General features: G+C 34.8%; 1 protein-coding gene across 4 annotated transcripts in view; it reads right to left on the bottom strand.

Moving 5' to 3' along the window:
• The window catches only part of TBCK (TBC1 domain containing kinase), a 223,548-nt gene that overhangs the window by 130,234 nt on the left and 69,271 nt on the right, over positions 1–24,043 (bottom strand). For all 4 annotated transcript variants that reach the window (XR_008687092.2, XM_055434936.2, XM_055434937.2 and 1 more), the window contains exons 10-20: positions 20,575–20,723; positions 19,241–19,379; positions 16,408–16,507; positions 12,014–12,063; positions 11,707–11,836; positions 10,652–10,750; positions 8,884–8,946; positions 8,238–8,364; positions 7,000–7,050; positions 4,884–4,967; positions 1,805–1,890 (exon numbers count right to left, since the gene is read on the bottom strand). Coding sequence is in view for 3 of the 4 variants with exons in the window: in XM_055434936.2 (XP_055290911.2) it covers positions 1,805–1,890; positions 4,884–4,967; positions 7,000–7,050; positions 8,238–8,364; positions 8,884–8,946; positions 10,652–10,750; positions 11,707–11,836; positions 12,014–12,063; positions 16,408–16,507; positions 19,241–19,379; positions 20,575–20,723 (1,078 nt within the window). In the remaining variant the exon portion in view is untranslated. The remainder of the gene's footprint in view (positions 1–1,804; positions 1,891–4,883; positions 4,968–6,999; positions 7,051–8,237; positions 8,365–8,883; positions 8,947–10,651; positions 10,751–11,706; positions 11,837–12,013; positions 12,064–16,407; positions 16,508–19,240; positions 19,380–20,574; positions 20,724–24,043) is intronic.

Here is a 24,043-nt window from a genome sequence, read left to right as displayed (position 1 = left end):
GGCCACATGGACTGTAGCTCACCAGGCTCCTCTGTCCATGAGATTTCCCAGGCCATTCCCTCCTCCAGGGGATCGTCCCAACCCATGGATCAAACCCACGTCTCTTACATCTCCTGCACTGGCAGGTGGATTCTTTACCACTAGTGCCACCTGTATAACTAAATTAATATAGTTTTCTGTTTTCGTCACAAGTGGTAAGTGGTGCTTTCAAGGGAATTTTTTGAAAAGAAATCCTTTTTTTTACATCTACAGTTTAGTATTTTTTCCCTCAGAACTCTAACACCACTAATAATTAGGCAATCAGTTCCTCTGTAATTCTTCAATTCCAGCCATAAAATTTAATCTAGTATGCTGCTGCTGCTGCTAAGTCGCTTCAGTCATTTCTGACTCTGTGCGACCCCATAGACGGCAGCCCACCAGGCTCCGCGGTCCTTGGGATTCTCCAGGCAAGAACACTGTAATATATATCACATTTATAATGTGAAGCAAGAAAGGCAGAGTTATAGAAAAATAAATACTTAATATGATAATATATATCTATATTGGTTAATTTTTTATAATTTTTCATCTCTAAACACAATTGTAGGGTTTGATCTTATTTTGTTTCTTTTAGAATATGTGTATATACTTTGGAACCCTCTTTGAATAAGCCATGTAGTCCACTAAAAGGTATTTCTCCACAGGCCTAGAAGCAAATTCCACTGGATATTAAGGATGGTTACTTTAGGCCTGATGATCATACCACAGAGCAATGAACTAGAATTAGTACACTTATGTTTTGTCTTTGTTCTCCCCCTGAAAGATGAACCAGACTAGGGACAGAGGGTTGTCAAATGATATGTTAAAATTTTATGTCCTGGGATTTAGTTTTATTACCTTCTCAATCACTAAATTTCTTACCTATTAAATGATGAAATTACTTGCTTCATACACCTTACATATTTGACTTATCAAATGAAATGTTTATGAAAGTATTTTTAAACTTCAAATCACCCTGCAAGTATTTATACTGTTTAAGTGTTAACACTTTAACTGCACTTACAGTGTTAATATAAACATTTTCACTCCTAATCTTACCATAAACATACTGTTTTGTGGATATAAGCCTTAAAAGGAAAGGTATTCTTCGACTCTGTGAACAGAACTCAGTTCCCCATTTCAGTATGATCAGGAAATAAAGGTTAAGATGGAATAATGAGATTTCTAACTCAAAAAGAATTTGTTTTTAGTTTTACAAAAACCTATGACATTATACTTTCTCTTTTAAAAGAGGTTTGACTCCATGCCACAAGCTACATGTGAGTAACAGGCTAAGCTACACTCTGACTAACAAGAATCAGCTTGGACTTGTGGTTTGATAAGGAACCTGAGAAGCTAATGAAGTAAGCCAAAATCTGGCAAAGCTTCCAAGTAATATCTCAAGCAAAACACAGAAGCAGCTATTAATACTTAAGAATTCACCAAGTTCCAATTTCCTACTTCTTCAAAAACAAGCCTGAATATCATAAAGTCCAAGTGAAAACTGCTGACAGCACAATTTAATACAACACTTCACTAACAGGTTTTTCAAATTAATTTAATAGTATCAAGAAAAACAAGATACTTCCCTTTAATAAGTGAAGACATGGAACGTAACTATATAAACTTTATATTAAAAGTCTATAGTTAGTAGCAGAAACTTGTTTAGATAGATGGACTTCTTATGACAACAAAACTTTAAAAACAGTTTTATTCTGTTGTGTTGCCAATTTCTGCTCTTTTTTTTTTTTTTTACATCATTTCTATTAATGCACCAAGTACTTACATCTGGAATAAATCCAATCTCATTGAGATGATTGCTTAGCTCTGGATCATGAAATGCAATCATCTGAGAGAACACAGTCAGATACTCTGAAATGACAATAAAGTTTAAAACAATCATTGTTTTTACATAGTACATCAAATAAAGACATTCAGTTCAGTTCAGTCGCTCAGTCATGTCCGACTCTTTGCGACCACATGAATCGCAGCACACCAGGCCTCCCTGTTCATCACCAATTCCTGGAGTTCACTGGTCAACACCGAAATCAGATTGATTATATTCTCTGCAGCCAAAGATGGAGAAGCTCTATACAGTTAGTAAAAACAAGACCGGGAGCTGACTGTGGCTCAGATCATGAACTCCTTATTGCCAAATTCAGACTGAAATTGAAGAAAGTAGGGAAAACCAATAGACCATTCAGATATGACCTAAATCAAATCCCTTATGATTATACAGTGGAAGTGAGAAATAGATTTAAGGGACTAGATCTGATAGAGTGCCTGATGAACTATGGACGGAGGTTCACGACATTGTGCAGGAGACAGGGACCAAGACCATCCCCATGGAAAAGAAATGCAAAAAAGCAAAATGGCTGTCTGGGGAGGCCTTATGAATAGCTGTGAAAATAGCTGTGAAAAAGACATAAAATCCACATAAATTACAGTTTTATTTACACTTTGAATTAGATTTAGTTTCTCCATGAAGAAAACACATTTATTAAATAATTTTCTATTTTGTTACTACTTCAATCACTTATGGCTAATTATTAAACAAGAAAAGCTTTTTGTTAAAAGCTATGTCACAACTTATTTTATACCTTTAGAGCTGTCAGTTCATTTCCTGAATCATAAATTATTCAAATGATGAATGACTTTTTCCCTATTAAATTCAACAAATTATTTTCTCTAGTGATATTAAACTTGTCTCACATTTATCATTTTTTCAGCAACTGTAAACAGATACTTAAATAAGGAATAACACTGTCACATATAGAATAATTACACCTCAAATTTATTTACATATACAGATATAGAAATTTGTTCCAGTAAAGTGAAGATCCAGGACAGATCCCAAGGGGGAACTTCTGTATTAAACTTTTAACTTCATTTTTTCTCTTTCCAGTTAGGGATGGTATGCTTATAGTCCCAATTTACCTAGAAGCCAGAGGTATGCTACATCAACAATCATACACATTCAACTTTATGCTGATGAAAGCATATAATTATTAACTTTTATTAATATAATGGAGAAAGAATGACAACCCACTCTTGTATTTTTTCCTGGAGAATCCCATGGACAGAGGAGCCTGGCAGGCCATGGACCATATAGTCTCAGAGAGTTGGATAAGACAGAAGCGACTAAGCACGCATGCACGCTTCATTTTAAACCAAAAAGTCAGACCTCAGGCAATTCTCCACAGCTATGCTCCAGTTTATTAAATGTCTTTCTTATTCGAGCCTGATAGTGGATTATATGGCTAATTAAGAATCTACTGAAGAAACCTAATCCATCATGAAAACATCTTCCTTGTGTTCTGCCAAACACTGACGGTTGGATATATATATGTGTTATAACTGCATATATGTTGCTGTTTTTCAGTCACCAAGTTGCGGCCAACTCTTCATGACCCCATCAACTCCAGCAATGTCAGGCTTCCCTGTCCCTCACCATTTCCTGGAGTTTGCTCAAGTTCATGTCCAAAAAAAAAAAAAGAAATACACACATACACACACAAACATGTATATATATAATACACATAAAAATAGGTAGATATAATTATTTTGCATATTATTATATACCATACATTATTTCATATATGTAAATATACATAATAAGGATGGCATAAGTTTTGGTTGCTCACAATAGGCTTTAGAATGAGATACAGTATGGCTTGTTACATTCAGAAAAATTTCTTTAAAGGAAAAGATATGGCAGAACTGATGATACCAGCACTGTCATATCAGCACTATGTCAAATTTCAAGTTATTTCAAAAATGCATTTAACAGTTCCTTAGGACAAACGAAACAAATTGAAATGTATATGTCTTTTGATCTGTAAACCAATTTAAGAGAATTTAAGAGAAGCTACTGAAAAACAAACTAGTAATAAAATTAAAACAATAGATTCCATAGATTTACTATTGAATCTTTTAAAATATTCATAAAATACTCTAATTTTGGTTTATAATAATGAAAATTCTCATCAAGAGATAAAATATCTCCCCAAATAGTATTTTCTGATAGGTGACCTATGTAGGTGTGCATGTGTGTGTTCAGTCACTCAGTTGCATCTGAATCTTTGTGACCCCCATGAACTGCAGCCTGCAAGGCTCCTCTGTCCATGGAATTTTCCAGGCAAGAATACTGTAGTAGATTGCCATTTCCTATTCCATGGGATCTTCCTGACCTAAGGACTGAATCCATGTCTCCTGATATTCCTGCAATGGCAGGCAGATTCTTTAACACTGCACCATCTGGGGTAAATGTCATTTAAAAAAAAAATCAAGATATTTATGAAATTTCCACTTAAATTTCAAGTGAGGTTTAACGGTGTTCTTTTCCACACAATTATGTCTCATATAAATTTTCTGTTTTAACGAAGCTTTGTATTTTTAAAATTTTTGCAATGAGATATAAAATGAATATGTCTTTCTCCCTTCTAATAAGATCATATTAAAATTCTTACTCCTCTCCTACAGCATAGCTTTTTTATTACATACTTTGAAAATTTTATTATTATTGGTCACACTACATTTTTATTAATTCCTAGTAGGCTTGCTCCATGGCAAAGCTTTTTGTAAACAACGTTAATTGTGACAGAGACAAACATCTGGACTTTTATTTTTTTAAACTGGCATACCTGAATTTGAATCAAACTCAGATTAGATATTAAACAATTATTAGAAAACATCATAATTTTTTGTGGACTTGGAGAAAAGATTGAACTTAATTATTTCTTCACGTGTTTTAGTGATAAACTGTCACCATATTTTGTTGGGTCAAAACCATAAATTTAACTGAGTATTGATCACTTTTGACATAATAACTTTCCCTATAAAAAGGCAAAGAAACATTTCCTTACCTTGTATTACATGTGAGTTGTCTTTCAAGAAGAAGTTGTACAGGTATTTGGGGATAAAAGCAGACATGCAGGCATAAGCCAGAGCTAAAAAAAAGAGTAAGGCAAATATAACAAATTAGTTAATGAGGTTAAAAGATCAGCGGTCATTCACTCACACAGCACACACTCCTTGAATCTATTTTTAAACAAGAATTACTTAATAACTGATGGAAGCACAAAATTATTTGGGGAAAAACCCTACAGAAAATATTGTGCACAACAAGAGATAACCACTCCAGTAACTTTTCAATTTCAAACTACTGTAGCATCAGCAAAAAGAAAAAACAACAACAACCAAAAAACAACCAAAAAAACAACAAAAACTACTGCAGAAATCGTTATCCTATAAGAATAAAAATCTTTATTATCAGAACGTTATGCATTTAAAAATCTCTAAACATAATAATCATTACTGTGTTATATAAACGTCAATATCCATAATTTTTACTGATGCAAAGAAAAGAGTCTGAGAACACTGGATTGAAAAACACTAGTAATAATCGTTCTTTCAAATATAGATCCTTTGTCATTCTTAGATCAATGTGTATCATAATGAACTATGCTTAACTAAACACAGCAAGGCCTCTTGTCTAGATTGAAAAGTAAAATTAGAGAACAGGCATTTTTAAAAAGCATTCAAATAGTAAAGTTTTAGTTCTCTGGGATTATGCTGCTGCTGCTGCTAAGTCGCTTCAGTCGTGTCCGACTCTGTATGACCCCATAGACGGCAGCCCACCAGGATCCCCTGTCCCTGGGATTCTCCAGGCAAGAACACTGGAGTGGGTTGCCATTTCCTTCTCCTCTGCATGAAAGTGAAAAGTGAAAGTGAAGTTGCTCAGTCCTGTCCGACTCTTAGAGACCCCATGGACTGCAGCCCACCAGGCTCCTCTGTCCATGGGATTTTCCAGGCAACAGTACTGGAGTGGGGTGCCATTGCCTTCTCCGGGGATTATGCTGCCAGTGCTTAATTCCAGAAATCTATGCAAACTCTGATATGAAACAGAATCTGAAGAGATGGAGATTCTGAGATTAAGGCTTCTAAGGATTCATGCTATGGTATATTCATAATAAATATTTAAATATTTATTGAAAAACCTACTATAAAAAAGGAATTATATCAGGGGACAGAAAAAACAAAACAAAAACCCTTCTCATTAAAAAAAAAAGGCACTAACCAAAAGAAGGGTTACTGTATTAGTATATTGTTGTTGTCCAGTTGCCAAGTTGTGTCCAACTCCTCGTGACCCCATGGAATGAAGCACGCCAGATTTCCCTGTCCTTCACTATACATTTATATTATAGTATAAAAGTAACTGTGATATGAAACCTACAGAAGACAAATTTCTGGAAATACAGATCGCAAGAGGGTAAGAAAAGTCTTCATTAAGGAAGCAGTAGTTTTAAAAAAAGGAAGTAGTAGTTGAAATAAAAGACTGGAGGATGCAAAATCAGTACTGTTTTCCTTACAAATCATTTACAAAGTATATATAAATGAAAACTAATCTCTAAAAAAAGTCTTCTTTGGAGGAAAGAATTTTCTCCAAAGTTTCATAAAAATGGTCACCAAAGTAGATGCATGCATTTAGAGTAATCTATTAGGTTCTCTCTAAATCTCTGCTGTTGCTGCTAAGTCGCTTCAGTCGTGTCCGACTCTGTATGACCCCATAGACGGCAGCCCACCAGGCTCCCCCGTACCTGGATTCTCCAGGCAAGAACACTGGAGTGGGTTGCCATTTCCTTCTCCAATGCATGAAAGTCAAAAGTGAAAGTGAAGTCGCTCAGTCGTATCCGACTCTTCGCGACCCCATGGACTGCAGCCTACCAGGCTCCTCCATCCATGGGATTTTCCAGGCAAGAATACTAGAGTGGGTTGCCATTGTCTTCTCCCTCTAAATCTCTAGTTACAGCTAAAAACCTCCAGGAATAAATTAATCCTTCACATCCTCTAAAATGAGTCACAACAGATTATTTCACAGAAATTTACAGGCTCTGCTAGGAAGAGAGCAAGCTTTCATGTTTGAATAAAATATTTTAGAACAATAAACACTATAATCATTTAAATGATAAATAGGCTTACCTTCATTATTGAAATTTAAATATAGAAACGGAGCACAAAGTGAGTCAAGACCTGATGGAGAGAGATTGGGGAAAAAAATTCAAATAAACATAATCCAACAGAATTGTAGATACATACCTTATTCAGATCTCTGCATTACTTCCACATAGATTCAGTATTATACATTCGAGCCATTCAGAAATATGTTATGGGTTATTGTGAGGGGTAACTAACGGTGACTAGCATATAGTAAACATCCAATATAAATCAAACATTATTATTATTAAGGTTATTATAAGTTGAAGAGAGAAATATAGTAACAGAAAAATGTACAAATGATAGAAGGTTTGAATACAGTTCCTGTGATCTTGGCAATCATTTAACTCCAAACAGGTTTCCTTGTCAAGGAGATGAAAATTTTTCTTACATGCTTCTCTTCTTACATGTTTATTAGATGAAAAAAGATTCTTTACAGAAATTTTGAAGTAAAATATAAATACATGACATTTCTTTTATTGATAATAATGCTATTCACACATTTTCATGCTAAAAGAATATATATAAATTTATCTGTAACTGTTAGGGAGACATGGAACTCTAAAATGAACAGAGCTAGAAAAAAACAATAGCTTTATTTTCAAGTTTGGCCAGAAATAGACATAGAATTGAAATATGAAGACTACTATCCATAACAACAAATTAAAAAATAACACTAGGTGGAATGGATTTCTCACTCATGAACTTATCAATGACAGCAGAAAGAGTAATGAGAAAAGGTAAAGATCAAGGAGATGGAGTATTATGGATATCTTTTAAAAAGAGAAAAGATGAGAACTTCAGGGTGATACATATTCCCCAATCCCTAATAACCCAATAATATCCTAATCTGATAAGCAAAAGCTGTAAATCATTAAATGTCAAGAATATAAACTAGCCCCAAAGTATTTACAGTACAAAATTATTTTATTATTTGCATCAAGTATTAAAAATGTATTCACAAAGACTACAATAGTACAAAATATTCTTTATACTTTGCTAATCAACATGATGACAAGTTGTCTCATTAAATGTCATGCATTTAGACAAAGTTTTAAAAAAAAAGTTCTCATATAAACATCTCAAAAAATGGAGCATAGCTTAGTATTGACTTTTCTTAAAGCCAAAGATAATTTGATTGTTTGTTTCGATTTTAAAAATTATCAGTCATGCAACATATTCCTAACACTTCAAAAAGTTTTAGTAATTGGGGGGAAAGTTACCTTGCCAATACACAAGATCAGGATGGGACACGACCCAGGCTTTTAAGACACGTCGAAATTTTGCATGACCTTCTGGTGAGGATAATAGCTCATCATATTGATGACAACGAGGAATATCCACTTCAATCTGTAAAACAGCAAAACAATATGGTAGAACTATAATAGACAGATCACCAATAAATCCCAAGACAAGGAAGAGGAGAAACTGTATTATGAATTTAAGAATAGGCTGTCTACATAATCCTGGTGTTTTGAAATGTTTGAAATTTATACTAATCCTCCAGGAACACTAAAAGTTTTAAGTATACTTAAGAAAAGCAGATCATTTCTTTTGAAAAAGTATGTATTAATTTAGTTTTTAAAAAATCTTACTTTACAATCTGGTTTAAATAAAGCACAAATTCTTCAGACAGAAAAGGTACACACTAGGAAAAGTTACTTAGATTAAACTCCTTAAAGGAAAAGTTTTGACTCACTAATGAGTTAGACTATATCTGAGAGAGCTAAGAGTTATGCTTCTCTAATATCATATGCATATAATGGTTGCTGAGTATTCATGATGAAAGGAAGAAAATTCCTCATGACTTTCTAAAATTGAAAGATTTGGCAAACTTATCTAGGTTGTTTAAGAAAATCTGTATCATACCTGTCTATCTGTAGGAATTGGAGTGTCTTTATCAATTGCATCATACTTGGCATGAATAGCCCCCTGCAAAAAAAAAAAGAAGATATATTACTTCATCATATGCTTAATAAATTATAAATTTAGGCAAAATCTACTTAAAAACATCTATCTTTGAAAGCACACTCAATTATAGACAGCAACAGTCAAGCTCCAAGTATATTAGGAAACTTTTCTACATTTTGACAGTTTGTGATAAAAGTCTGAAACAATTTACCATTTTACTGAGGCAGATGTTTGAATCATACATACTATAAGATATACATGTTGAATGAGTCACATGGCTTATGAATATGCTTAGCCAATCTCCTAGCCTCCACAATGACACAAAACACAGCTTTCCTGTTCTTTATTCACTGTGTCTCATGCATAGTAAACTTCAAGGAGAAAATTATTTTTAATTCAGGGGAAGGGAGTGGGGTTCATCCCACAAGACATATTCCTGTTAAAAGTTGGTAAAGAAAGCAAAAATAAAATGAAACTGTTTACAGGAGTGGTAGTTCAGCATAAGGAAGCAGAAGTTTGGGATGAATCAGAGTGGGATATCATGTAGTTATAATATCATTAAGAGACTAGAGGAATCATTTACATTTTTCAGTTATACCATTATAGAAAGAACAATTGAATAAGCCACATAAAATGTTGGTCATGTTCTATAGGACTAAGCACAGAACAATTCTTATTGGTCTGGTAAACCTTAATGGTAGAGAAAGAGTCAGGATGGGGTTCAAATTCTGACATTATGTGCTAGATCAACTTCTCTGGCACATAATGAAACATTTAGACCTTGGAGTCCTTTTGAACTTTTGAACATTATATGCTTAAAGTTACATATATGCTTAAAGTTATTTTATATGCTTAAAGTTATTTTATATGCTTAAAGTATTACAATTCTACTACTGATGTATGCTATAGAACATTAGACATTCTTATAAAAGAAGCAACCAAACTCAAAAATGTTCAGAGATTCTCACCAAAGGAATCAAAAATGAAGAAAGGAAATCTTTCAACAGAGAGTGAAAAGGATTAAAAATATTTGGGAAAATTCACACACAAAAAATAGGTGATAGACATCCATAAGATATCTATAACTGAATAGATGAAGGTAAGATGCCAAGGAAATTGACAGAAAAGGGAACAATCTGGTAGGATTTGGCTCATTATTATGACCACTGTGCTCTGTTAGCACTGCAAGTCACCTGAATAATTTTGTGACACCTCTCCTTTCCTCACTGCCACAGATAGGGTATTGTACAAGATAAAGTTGCTACTTCTCTTAGCAGTGTGCTTCTGACAAGACAGATGTGCCAAAAGGCACTAAATTATGTTAATGATTTCTGACAAGTTTCAAATTAGAGTGGAAGACTTCTCCAAACTTAGAACTACTTATAAATAGGCAAACCTATTCTTAGAGGAACATACTTTATATGCAGGTCTATAGACTTACAAATGATGAATATATATTCTTAAACTATTCTGATTTTAAAATTAATAATCAAGACGATTTGAGTTCATTAAATACAATATTAGGATAAATAAACTTTCAATTATATTTTTCTACTCTATCTAGTCTATTCCTCTATTCTTTTCACTTAAAATTGCCCATATTCTTAATGCTCATATTTTACTACGTAATTTTCTAAAAACTTGAAAAGTATGTATTCAGAAGGCACTTTAATTCTTTTTTCCTAGTACTATTAATCAGCTTCCAACCTTCTTTTTTCTCTTTTACCTCAACTCCCAGAAGAGCAGCCCAGGTTAAACCTCTCATAAGAGGAGGAATGTCGATTCTTGCTTCTTTCCAGATTTGATTCTTTTTATATGGATAAGCCTACAGATAAAGAAAAAAAAGATATGAAAAATACCTCAAATTACCAGTGCCATCTCTTTAGTCTAGCCAGTTCTCTATATACCAATGAAAAAGTTGAAGGTGAACTGTAATGTTTCTAAGTACCTGAAATTACTTTGGTGTTACTAATACGTAAGAGTTAGCAGTGAAATAGTCTCCTATGTTCTGTAAATCTCGTATTACACAGTCAACGAGAGGAGTTGATTCTACTGTTTTTAGTCATCCATCTCTATCTTGTGCTCTGTGAGAATTAAGAAAAAGACTCATTCTGAGGATAATACTATCAGTCTCATACAGGTAACGTCATAAAAGTAAGGCTCTTTGTAAAAGAGCTGATGATACCTATATCCTTGCATACAAATTTGCCTATTTGTAAATTTGCATGTCATGAGAAATTTCTAGAAGATAAATATTAGGATAAAGGGTATGGATGTTGTTAATGCTCTTGATATATACCTTCAATTGTTTTACAAAATGTTTCTATCAACTTACACTCATTCCAAAAGAATGAGAGTGCCAGTCTTAATAGATCTTAATTACTCTGCTAATTTGGTATGCCAGAAAAGGTTATTTTACTTGTTTACATTTCTATTAATAGTAAGGATACATTCTCTAATAGAGTTACTGACTAGTTGTATTTCTATTGTATTCTATTTCCCTGTTTAGATAATAGTGCTTTTTTCTTTTGGTTTTTAGGTGTCCTTTAAATAGTAAGGATATTAATATCTAATATGGTTGTACATAGATTCCTGCATCTTGTTTACTTTTTAATTTTATATACTCTGAACAGGTATCATTTATAATTAAAATTAATCAGAAAACATAAGTCATAAGAATTAGTCTTCTCATGACATCAAGATTCCCTAAGAATTATGAATGAATAAAAGACAAGGACTGTATACGGGCGCTTATAACACTTTACACTTTAGAATCTCTACCTTCAGCAGCCTGTCAAAGAGAATGATTCTGTTTAGTTGGTACTCTGTGTCCCTCTCTCGGATGATTAAAGGGAGAGTGGCAGCTGCAGACAGCTCATTATTGCTGTTTGAATGAGGTAAATTAGACTGACTGTAAAAGAAAAACAAAAGCAGAAAAATTGACAAAAGGTATAAAAATTTTAAAAATTAAAATACCATATTTTTGTGTTCTTTTAGGAAAAACTTTCCAAAGAAAATGTACAAGCTTCTCACCAGGATAACATAAACAGATAGGAAAAATAAATGTCAAAGGAGACGATATACTCACTCATCTTCAAGTAGTGGGTAAAATGCTTCTCCACTAACATCTTTCAACCTCTGTGAATTGAGAGAGAAAATAGTTGATATTTAGGATCTGTGACAGAAATGCTGATCCATATTTAAAAGAATAAATAATATAAAATTATGAATTTATAAAGGTATCAAGAAAAGTATAAAATAGTCTAAAATTCATTCCTAACATAAATATGAAAATATGCCATGCCTCCAGTGATTAAATTTATCTGTGAAGAACTGCTTTCTGTTTTTTTGACTTTTTTTTACCTCTACGTACCTCTTGTAAAGATTAGATACCTATTATAAAAGTTTTCCAAATGTAAATACTAAATAAAGTATTTAGGAATATTAAAGTTAGTATAAATTTTAACAAATGGATAACTATTTTAAAATTATATGAAGATTATTTTAAAAGGTACTTTTGAATACATATTCCTTAATTTAAAGTCAGATTTTTGTTTCGACATTAATAAAAAAATGAGACAAAAGAGGATAATAAAAAGGATTCAAAAGAACTTCTTACATCATACTTTGAACATAAATGATTCAAAGAGCTGATAAATCAACTAACAAAAATCAATTATTTTATTTCTTTCACAAAGTCATTATAATAAATGTTACTCCAAATAATAATACTGCCAGAATTATAGATATTCTTTAAAAACAGAAGAAGGCTGTCAGAGTAAAGTAAAATCTTAGATATACTGTAAGCAGGGTGATTAAAGTTGATGCCATCCTGTCTGCTGTTCAGTTCAACTTCCAACTGGAAGGCAGAATATCTGCTTCTCCGGGGACTGACATAGAAGATGGAGCTCTGTGTAGAGCCAGCATTGATCTTCTGTTGATTAGCATCTATGAATGCATCCATGGAAGTTGTTTCCAGAATTTTTAAAAGCCAAAAACAACCCAACACTAAGACTCTGATAAAAAGTCACTTTTTGCCTAGCTTTTCTCTAAAATTGAACATGCATTTCCCATTTTGCTTTTAAGACTTTAGGTATTTCTTTCATGGATTAAAATTCTAAGTTGAAAACTAAAATTTTCACAAATTTTACTGTATTATTAACTTACATTTTTTTAGTTTAAGTTTTACTGACCTGAAAGTCATAAATATAGTTAATATCCTTTCTGCTTTTTTTTAGCTAAAAATTTAGCATATTAAGGGTTTATAAAAGGTAAAAATTCTTATACAGAAAAGTATAAGGTAAATATTATTCTTGAAATTAACATTAAAATTTTTTCTTAATAATTATAGAAAAGTGTATTTTAAATTTCAAAAGTGGAATTGTAAGGGAACTGGGGAAATAAAACTAAAGTCTACATTCATTTAACTGGTATTCATATCATTTGTATCATATTTAAATTAAAGAAACAAATTGAGAGTTAAATAAAAGTAGTTGAAACATATATTTTGGATATATTTTATTTTTTTACCACCTTGTATTGCTATTTTATCCACTGTACACGATCCTTAACTTCAAAGGGATGGTAAGTTTAGAATATCAAGTGTAATAATTATATATTTTAATTTTCTGTTGCTGACATTTAAGCAGGTAAGAGATTCTAATATCCTCCTAGTGCATAACATTTAAAATATTAAATGAGAGGAAAAGCCTATAAGAGTAATGAAAATGCAGTGACAGAAGACAGAAAGCTGTATTTAGAGAGAAAGGAGCTAAGCTAGTACTAAAGGATACTGAGAACTGTGGACTAGGGTTTTAGAGTACAACAGGACAAAACCTCAGGCACTTAATTAACAGGCAGTCAAACTGGAGGGAGACCTTGCTACAGTCAGGTAAAGAAAGAACTCCGGGTGCAAGTGTGCGTGCGTGCCTGGGGAGAGGATGCTGAACTGCTAGCCTAGGGACAGACAAGGGAAATTACCTATTTTATTTCTAGAGTTGGACATGACTGAAGATGCACATAGATGATTAAAAATAAAAAGGCTAGCTAGAAATTTTGGTTTTTCAGACCAATACTCCATCAGCGTGGAAGTCATCCTTTCTGCCCTAACAATAAGAAAAAAGCTGAAAAAACTGAAAATAACAACCCTATTTAGAAATATCAGAATCAGGGCAAAATGTTACCCAGAAAACTGGAGCGATGACAAATATAAAGAATCACAGCTAAGCTGGAACGGAAGCCACTGCCGGAGACTGGTAAAACACTTGAAGGGTAACTGACTGCTGCAGATTTAGCAATTTGAGAGATAATAGGAGCTTGAGAGATAAAAACTTGTGGAAGCCCAGACCTAAGGGAAACTTCACACTTCCTTGAGTTTTACCCCCATAAGTCCCAACATGTTCTCAGGGTGAAGGTCTAAGAAAAATCCCCTCCTGTCTCTTGCACGAGAAGGGGCAAAATAACCATTTTGAACTACTCCCAGGGTATCCTGTTGTCTTAAGTAAAGGCCTGCTCTTCAGGGAAACTATTTTACCAGAGCCTAAATGACCTGCGGTAAGGGAAATACAAAATTCTAGGTCGTTCTAGTCTTTGATGTGGGGAAGAGAAATATCCAATTACTGCTCTCTCTAGCCTTCCTGTCTCACCTAAAGTAACAGGGAGGGAAGCTGAGAATTCCACAGCCCAGGGACACAGGCTCACTGAAACACTGAGACCTAATGATAGGATCAGCCCTTCAATCTACTTTCCCTTCCCTATCTTATTTCCATATGTAAGGTTTCTGTGAAGGACAGGGAAGACTGGCAAGCTGCAGTCCCTGGGGTTGCAAAGAGTTGGACACCTAGTGACTGAGCAACAACAGAGTTTCTGTATGATACAGGAGATTCCAGCTGAAAGAACTGCAAGCCTCAGATTCTATGTCTCCAGAGAAATCTAAAGACAGTAAGGAAGATAAGAACATTGATATCTGAGGATTTTACTCTGACAAAAAACCTACACAAAGAGTAAACAGCTAGATAAACACGAAATCTTTCACTGAAGATCTATTCGATCTATTTATTACAGTTCTTTTCATGTTGCATTCTCCCCCAACCCCAAGATTGTAAGGCATGCTAAAGTATAAAAAAGACATTCTGCAGAGACAAAGCACTCTTCGGAACCAGATTCACATATGGCAGAGATTTTGGAATTATCAGACCAGGAATTTAAAATAACTGATTAAAATGCTAAAGGTTATAAGGGAAAAAATGAACCACATGCAAGAAGAGGTAGGTAATACAAGCAGAAAGATGAAAATACTAAGGAATAATCAAAGGATGTAACCTATGTGTGACAGAAATACCCAAGAGGAGAGAGAGAGAAATGGAAGAGATATTTGAAGTAATGAGACAGAATTTTGAAAATCAGACATACACCAAATGAAAAATTCCAAGGAGTTCAGAGACCATCAAGTAGGAAATTTAAAAAAAAAAAATCTACACTTAGGCATATCATATTTAAACTGCAAAAACTCAAATAACAAATAGAAAACCTTGACAGAAACTAAAACAGAAGTGAAAGGAATCTTACCTGTAGAGGAAAAGGATAAGAATTACATCAGATAGCTTTTCAGAAACCATGCAGCAAGAGAGTGGGGTGAAATGTTTAAAGTATAAAAGAAAAAAAATCAAACTAGAATTTTGTACCCAACAAAATTTTCCTTCAAAAGTAGTAAGAAAGACACACTCTACATTATCTAAAAGAAACCCACTTTAAATATAAAGACATAGATACATTAAAACTAAAGGAATAAAGATATACCATGAATAACACTAATTAAAAGAAAACTAGGATAGCTACATTAATTTCAAACAAAACTAACTTTAGAGCAAGAAACATAAAGCTAAGTGAGATAATTGAGGTATGTCTGTATAGCCAACAAAGACTATGTAAATAGATACATTTTAAAATCCTCAAATCAATTAGAACTCATTCAAAAAACTGGCAAGAGATAAAAACTAGTAATATACTGAAGAGGTAAGTAAATCACAAAAAATATAAAAGGGCTTATAACTGTACAATAATCTGGAAGTTGAAAATTAGTATTACAGCAAAATACCATTTTGCACCTTTTAGAATAATAATTTTTTAAGAATTTGATAAGACCATATGTTACCACATATACGGAGAAATGAGAACCCTTATCCAATGATGGTAAAAAGATAAAGTGATAACATCATTTCTGTGAACAGAAAATATAACAATAGATACTAGACTGATTGCAGATCGATTTTCCAACAATGCCACTCCTGGGCACATATCTTAAAGAAATGCTCACATATTTTATGGTACCAGAAAGGAATCTAAGGCTTCATGTGTATCAGTAAGGTTTTATTAAAAAAAAAAAAAAAAGAAGCCACTAAGGGAGGGAGGGAGGGAAGAAGGGAGGGAGGCAGGAAAGAAGGAAAAAGGTCTGAAGCAAATTTGCCAAAATACCATTCTTACATTTCTTAGCTGGCATAATGACAGTGTCACAGTGGTGTCATCTAATAGTGAACTTCTATCTCGGCCTTGTCCAAAGCTTTCACCATCTTCAAAGAGAAAACTGAAAAGAGATTTAAAAAGTAAGTATTTTAATGAGCATGGAAATCCAATTTATTGTTTCTTCTAGAAAATAAAATTTACTCTAAATCATAAATCTCTTCATCAAAGAAAGAAAGAAATTTTAGACTGAATTAAATCTGTAATTGGTAGCTGAAATTTCTCCATAAAAATCTTTATTTTTAAATATATGTTGAGTTTGTATAAACACAGTGCATGCGTGCTCAGTGACTCAGTTGTGTCTGACTCTTTGCAAACCCATGGGCTGCAGCCTGCTACGCAACTCTGTCCATGTCTACAGGGAAGAATACTGGAGTGAACTGCCACTTCCTCCTTCAGGGGTTCTTCCTGAGATTGAACCCAAGTCTCCTGCATGCAGATTCTTTACCACTGAGCCACCTGGGAGGCCCCTATAAACACAGCATATAAATGTAGGGCATTTTAGGGATACGAGAATATGATTTACACTGTTCATGCAGGTACAATGATAAAATTACACTGACAGTATGTAATATGTTCCTGAGGCACTTTATATGGGTAAAAAATGATAAAAGGAGGAAGAAAATAAAATGCTAATGATGATAACTTCTCAGGAGAAGGAATACTGAGTAATAAACATATTTAGAATTTTAGAGAATTAATTTTTATATCCTTCAAACCATATACTCTTGGAATTGCAATCATCTTATTTCTGAGTTTTCTACGTAATTCATGTGAACAGTACAACTGAAGTTAATATTTAAGAATCAGTTTAAGAGGGGGGAAAGGTATAGAATTAGTGATGTATTCAAACAATTAACCTAAAATTTACATATGAAGAAAAAAATGATCAGCAGATGGTTATGGAAAAACAGTAGAAACAGTGTCAGACTTTATTTTTTTGGGCTCCAAAATCACTGTAGATGCTGAATGCAGCCAGGAAATTAAAAGATGCTTACTCCTTGGAAGGAAAAGTTATGACCAACCTTGATAGTATATTAAAAAGCAGAGACATTACTTTGCCAACAAAGGTCCATCTAGTCAAGGCTATGGTTTTTCCCGTGGTCATGTATGGATGTGAGAGTTGGACTGTGAAGAAAGCTGATCGCCGAAGAATTGATGCTTTTGAACTGTGGTGTTGGAGAAGACTCTTGAGAGTCCCTTGGACTGCAAGGAGATCCAACCAGTCCATTCTAAAGGAGATCAGTCCTGGGTGTTCACTGGAGGGACTGATGCTAAAGCTGAAACTCCAGTACTTTGGCCATCTCATGCGACGAGCTGACTCACTGGAAAAGACTCTGATGCTAGGAAAGGTTGGGGGTGGGAGGAGAAGGGAATGACCGAGAATGAGATGGCTGGATGGCATCACCGACTCTGTGGACATGAGTTTGGGTGAACTCCGGGAGTTGGTGATGGACAGGGAGGCCTGGCGTGCTGTGATTCATGGGGTCGCGGAGAGTCGGACACGACTGAGCGACTGAACTGAACTGAACCAAACATTTCTCCAAAGAAGACACGCAGATGGCCAATAAACACATGAAAAGCTGCTCACACTCATTGTTAGAGAAATGCAAATCAAAACTACAATAATGTATCACCTCATACCAGTCAGAATGGCTATCAACAAAAAATCTACAAACAATAAATGCTGGAGAGGACATGGAGAAAAGGTCAACCTCTTGCACTGTTGGTGGGAATGCAAACTGATACAGCCATTATGGAAACAGTATGGAGATTCCTTAAAAAAACAGGAATAAATCTACCATATGACCCAGCAATCTCACTCTTGGGAATATATCCAGAGAAAACCAGAATTCTAAAAGACACATGTACCCCAATGTTCATTACAGCAATATTTACAATAGCCAGGAAGGAAGCAACCTAGATGTCCATCAACAGATGAATGGATAAAGAATTTGTACATTTATATAATGGAATATTACTCAGCCATAAAAAGGAACAAATTTAAGTCAGTTGTTTAGTGGATGAACCTAGAGCCTCTTATACAGAGTGAAACATATATATATAACCATCTGTAAAATAGTGGGAAGTTACTAAATAACACAGGGAACCTAGCCTGGGTCTCTGTGATGACCTAGATGGGTGGGACTGGAGGAAGGTAGGGAGGCTCAGCAGGAAAGGGATATATATCTATATTTATCTATATCTATATATAATTATTCGGAGAAGGCAATGGCAAGCCACTCCAGTACTCTTGCCGAGAAAATCCCATGGATGGAGGAGCCTGGTGGGCTGCAGTCCGTGGGGTCGCTATGGGTAGGACATGACTGAGCGACTTCACTTTCACTTTTCACTTTCACACATGGGAGAAGGAAATGGCAACCCACTCCAGTGTTCTTGCCTGGAGAATCCCAGGGACGGGGGAGCCTGGTGGTCTTCCGTCTATGGGATCACACAGAGTCGGACACGACTGAAGTGACTTAGCAGCAGCAGCAGCATATATAATTATTGGAGAAGGAAATGGCAACCCACTGATTTGCGTTGATGTACAGCAGAAATCAACACCAAATTGTAAAGCAATTTTCTACCAATTAAAAAATAAAATTAAAAAAAAAAAATTGAAAAACTGAAAAAAAAAAAAAAAAAGAAACTCCTGCCAAGAAAGCAAGGTATTGATTTCAAATTGTTTTCACAATCACTTAGCTAGAATGTCTACTGACCAAAAGAAAAAACTATCAAATTAAAAAAAGTTATTACTAGATTTCTCTCATTTCCAAGAGATGTTTTCTTTCCTTACTTGGGGAGTGTGCAGATAGGTGGTTTGGATCGAATGATTTCCTTGTTCACAAGCTCTTTTTCCAAGTCACCTCCAGCTAAACACCAAAGGTAATACACTTCTTCAATAGATCTTTCTGCCAGGTAATCATTGTTTATATCTATTAATGGAAAATTAAAAAAAATAGCTATCACACTTTCTGTTTTTATTAAAAGGCAACAGGCAATAATAGCTGACATTTTAAAAAAGTAAAAGCTGAAGAACACAGTAAGATTCCCTTTACAATATTCATACTACAAAATGCATAGAGGATTAAATGCAGATATGCATACTGGTTCTGCATCCAGCTTCTTTGAGAAAAAAGTGTGATTTTTATCTTCTATACCAGAGATATACATACATATATATATGGGAGATACACACACACACACACACGTATACATTAGATATATCAAGCACTGCAGGAAAGAAATAGGGGCAAAACAAAAGCACTTGAGTAGGCAACCAGCACACGCTGTCCCATCCTTTGTCTTGAGACAATTTCTGCCTCTTTTAAAAGTCTTGATGTCTCACAGAGGCTAGGCTTCCATTGTACTATGTTCATACTGACCTTCACTTAGGTTTTTTTTGGCCACTCCACACAGCATGTGGGACCTTAGTTCTTCCACCAGGGATTGAACCCATCCCCTCTACATATGAAGTGCGGAATGTTAATCACTTGGACTGCCAAGGAAGTCTTGGATCTTCATTTATAATAGTAACTGTGTGATTGAATGTCTGTTTACCTCCCCAGTTGGCACAAATTATGCTTGAAGATACATAGTATCTTGGGCACAAATGATGCTTGAAGATACATAGTATCTTGGAACATAGTAGAAACTCAATAAGTATTTGACTGAATGAATGTTTAGTAAGTATTTCTACCATGATTATGTCATGATAATTTTTTATATAAACATAACTTACTGGTGTCCCTAAAAAACACATTTTGAGAGTTTTAATTTTCAGAGAGGAATGAAAAGAGAAAAGGTGGGATTCTCTTAAAAACATGGAATATAATAATAATGGACTTATCAGTAAGATGATTTTTAGATAATTTATAATAAATTTTATGAAATCTATATAAATATTGAGGTAACAAGTTCCATTGGAAACCAGAAGATCTGATTATGGCATTAGGACCCTAGTTTACATAATAAGAAAAATTTTTTGTCTGATACTACTTCCTTTCTTTGATTCTTTCAAAAAGTCTCACTAATGTAAATATATATTGCTGACAAATTCAAAGCTAAAACTAGGATTAGAGTACTTCCTTTAAAAACATGGCTTCTATTCTTAGTATTCTTTATCATTACCTTGACACAACTGACTGATATCCTCCGGCAGAGTCAAAGCAGCACATCTCAGAGAAGAAGAAAACAGGCTGGCAGGTTTGATAAAGGGAGTGTATAAGGGTAACACTTCACTGAACACATTGTCCTGCATTAATTCATCTGGGGTTGGCCTTAAGAAACACATTTAAAATACAGCACATGAATGAAATTCGTTAAAATGTTCCTAGAATAATGGCACACCTACAAGGGAATAATTAAAAGTCATAAACACCTCATTTGCATAGAAAATAATAAAGCTCTCCTTATTAGAGTCTAGATATACACATTTAAAAAAGGATCAAGTGATTATAAGTAAATACTGACTTTTTTTTTTACCTCTTTTCTGCTTTTGTACTTTACAACTTACCAAATATCATTATGTATGAGCATCTCCATTTTTAATTTTCAGCATGATCATCATAAACTTGCTTCACTGACTATCTTAATTAAATAATAAAATTATAAACCAGTACTATCTTCTGATTTTCTTCCTACTCTCTTAATATGGTATCAGTTCAGTCAGTTCAGTTGCTCAGTCGTTTCCGACTCTTTGTGACCCTATGAATCGCAGGACACCAGGCCTCCCTGTCCATCACCAACTCCCGGCGTTCACCCAAACTCATGTCCATTGAGTTGGTGATGCCATCCAGCCATCTCATCCTCTGTCATCCCCTTCTCCTCCCACCTTCAATCTTTCCCAGCATCAGGGTCTTTTCCAATGAGTCAGCTCTTCGCATCAGGTGGCGGAGTTTCAGCTTTAGCATCAGTCCTTCCAATGAACACCCAGGACTGATCTCCTTTAGGATGGACTGGTTGGACCTCCTTGCAGTCCAAGGGACTCTCAAGAGTCTTCTCCAACACCACAGTTCAAAAGCATAAATTCTTTGGCACTCAGCTTTCTTTATAGTCCAACCCACACATCCATTTATAACTATTGGAATAACCATAGTCTTGATTAGACAGACTGTTGTTGATAAAGTAGTATCTCTGTTTTTTAATATGCTGCCTAGGTTGGTCATAACTTTTCTTCCAAGGAGGAAGCATCTTTTTATTTCATGGCTGCATTCAGCATCTGCAGTGATTTTGGAGCCAAAAAAAATAAAAGTCTCTCACTGTTTCCACTGTTTCCCCATCTATTTGCCATGAAGTGATAGGACTGGATGCCCTTAGTTTTCTGAATGTTGAGCTTAAAGCCAGCTTTTTCACTCTCCTCTTTCACTTTCATCAAGAGGCTTTTTAGTTCCTCTTCACTTTCTGCCATAAGGGTGGTGTCATCTGCATATCTGAGGTTATTGATATTTCTCCCAGCAATCTTGATTCCAGCTTGTGCTTCTTCCAGTCCAGCGTTCCTCATGATGTACTCTGCATATCAGTTAAGTAACCAGGGTGACAATATACAGCCTTGATGTACTCTTTCCTCTGTTTGGAACCAATCTGTTGTTCCATGTCCAGTTCTAACTGTTGCTTCCTGACCTGCATACATATTTCTGAAGAGGCAGGTCAGGTGGTCTGGTATTCCCATTTCTTGAAGAATTTTCCACAGTTTGTTGTGGTTCACATAGTGAAAGGCTTTGGCACAGTCAATAAAGCAGAAATAGTTGTTTTCCTGGAACTCTCTTGTTTTTTCAATGATCCAACGCATGTTGGCAATTTGACCTCTGGTGCCTCTGCCTCTTCTAAAACCAACTTGAACATCTGGAAGTTCATGGTTCATATATTGCTGAAGACTGGCTTGGAGAATTTTGACCATTACTTAACTAGCGATGAATGCAATTGTGTGGGAGTTTGACCATTCTTTGGCATTGCCTTTCTTTGGGATTGGAATGAAAACTGACCTTTTCCAGTCCTATGGGCACTGCTGCATTTTCCAAATTTGCTGGCATATTGAATGCAGCACTTACACAGCATCATCTTTTAGGATTTGATATAGCTCAACTGGATTTCCATCACCTCCACTAGCTTTGTTCAGAGTGATGCTTCCTAAGGCCCACTTGACTTCACATTCCAGGATCTTTGGCTCTAGGTGAGTGATCACACCATCATGATTATCTGGGTTGTGAAGAACTTTTTTGTACAGTTCTTCTGTGTATTCTTGCCACCTCTTCTTAATATCTTCTGCTTCTATTAGGACAATACCATTTCTGTTCTTTATCGAGCCCATCTTTGCATGACATGTTCCCTTGGTATCTCTAATTTTCTTGAAGAGATCTCTAATCTTTCCCATTCTATTGTTTTCCTCTATTTCTTTGCATTGATAGCTGAAGAAGGCTGTCTTATGTCTCCTTGCTATTCTTTGGAATTCTGCATTCAGATGCTTATATCTTTTCTTCTTTGCTTTTTGCTTCTCTTCTTTTCACAGCGATTTGTAAAGCCTCCTCAGACAGCCATTTTGTGTTTCTTTTTCCTCGGGATGGTCTTGGTCCCTGTCTCCTGTACAATGTCATGAACTTTCGTCCAGAGTTCATCAGGCACTCTATCAGATCTAGTCCCTTAAATCTATTTCTCACTTCCACTGTATAATCATAAGGGATTTGATTTAGGTCATACCTGAATGGTCTAGTGGTTTTCCCCACTTTCTTCAGTTTAAGTCTGAATTTGGCAATAAGGAGTTCATGATCTGAGCCACAGTCAGCTCCTGGCCTTGTTTTTGCTAACTGTATAGTGCTTCTCCATCTTTGGCTGCAAAGAATATAATCAATCTGATTTCAGTGTCGACCATCTGGTGATGTCCATGTGTAGAGTCTTCTCTTGTGTTGTTGGAAGAGGGTGTTTGCTATGACCAGTGTGTTCTCTTGGCAGAACTCTGTTAGCCTTTGCCCTGCTTCATTCTGAACGCCAAGGTCAAATTTGCCTATTATTCCAGGTGTTTCTTGACTTCCTACTTTTTCATTCCAGTCCCCTATAATGAAAAGGACATCTTTTTTGGGTGTTAGCTCTTAAAGGTCTTGTAGGTTTTCACAGAACCATTCAAATTCAGCTTCTTAAGCATTACTGGTCAGGGCATAGGCTTGGATTACTGTGATATTGTTGGCAACGAACAGAGATCATTCTGTTGTTTTTGCGATTGCATCCAAGTTCTGCATTTTGCACTCTTTTGTTGACCATGATGGCTACTCCATTTCTTCTAAGGGATGCCTGCCCACAGTAGTAGATGTAATGGTCATATGAGTTAAATTCATGTGGTATATTTACCTAAAACTATGCTTTTAATACCATTCCTCTCATTCAAACTTATCTTGCTAAAGATGCTTTCATATAGATAAATTAGAATATATTATTTTCAAATATTACATACATACAGAGTTTACAGACAAATGAACGGGTAACAGTGACATCATCAAATGAAAATAATAAGACTTCTAAGAAATCCTTTTACATTATCAACAATTATTAACTTACCTCACTAAGTTTTTTTCTATAATACTCATTTGCCAATAAACTTTTGTTCTCA

The sequence above is a fragment of the Moschus berezovskii genome, chromosome 5 (assembly GCF_049115385.1).
Source record: "Moschus berezovskii isolate FMDL1 chromosome 5, NW_MosBer_1.0, whole genome shotgun sequence".
Taxonomy (NCBI): Eukaryota; Metazoa; Chordata; class Mammalia; order Artiodactyla; family Moschidae; genus Moschus; species Moschus berezovskii.
This window is presented reverse-complemented; position numbering and strand designations above follow the sequence as displayed.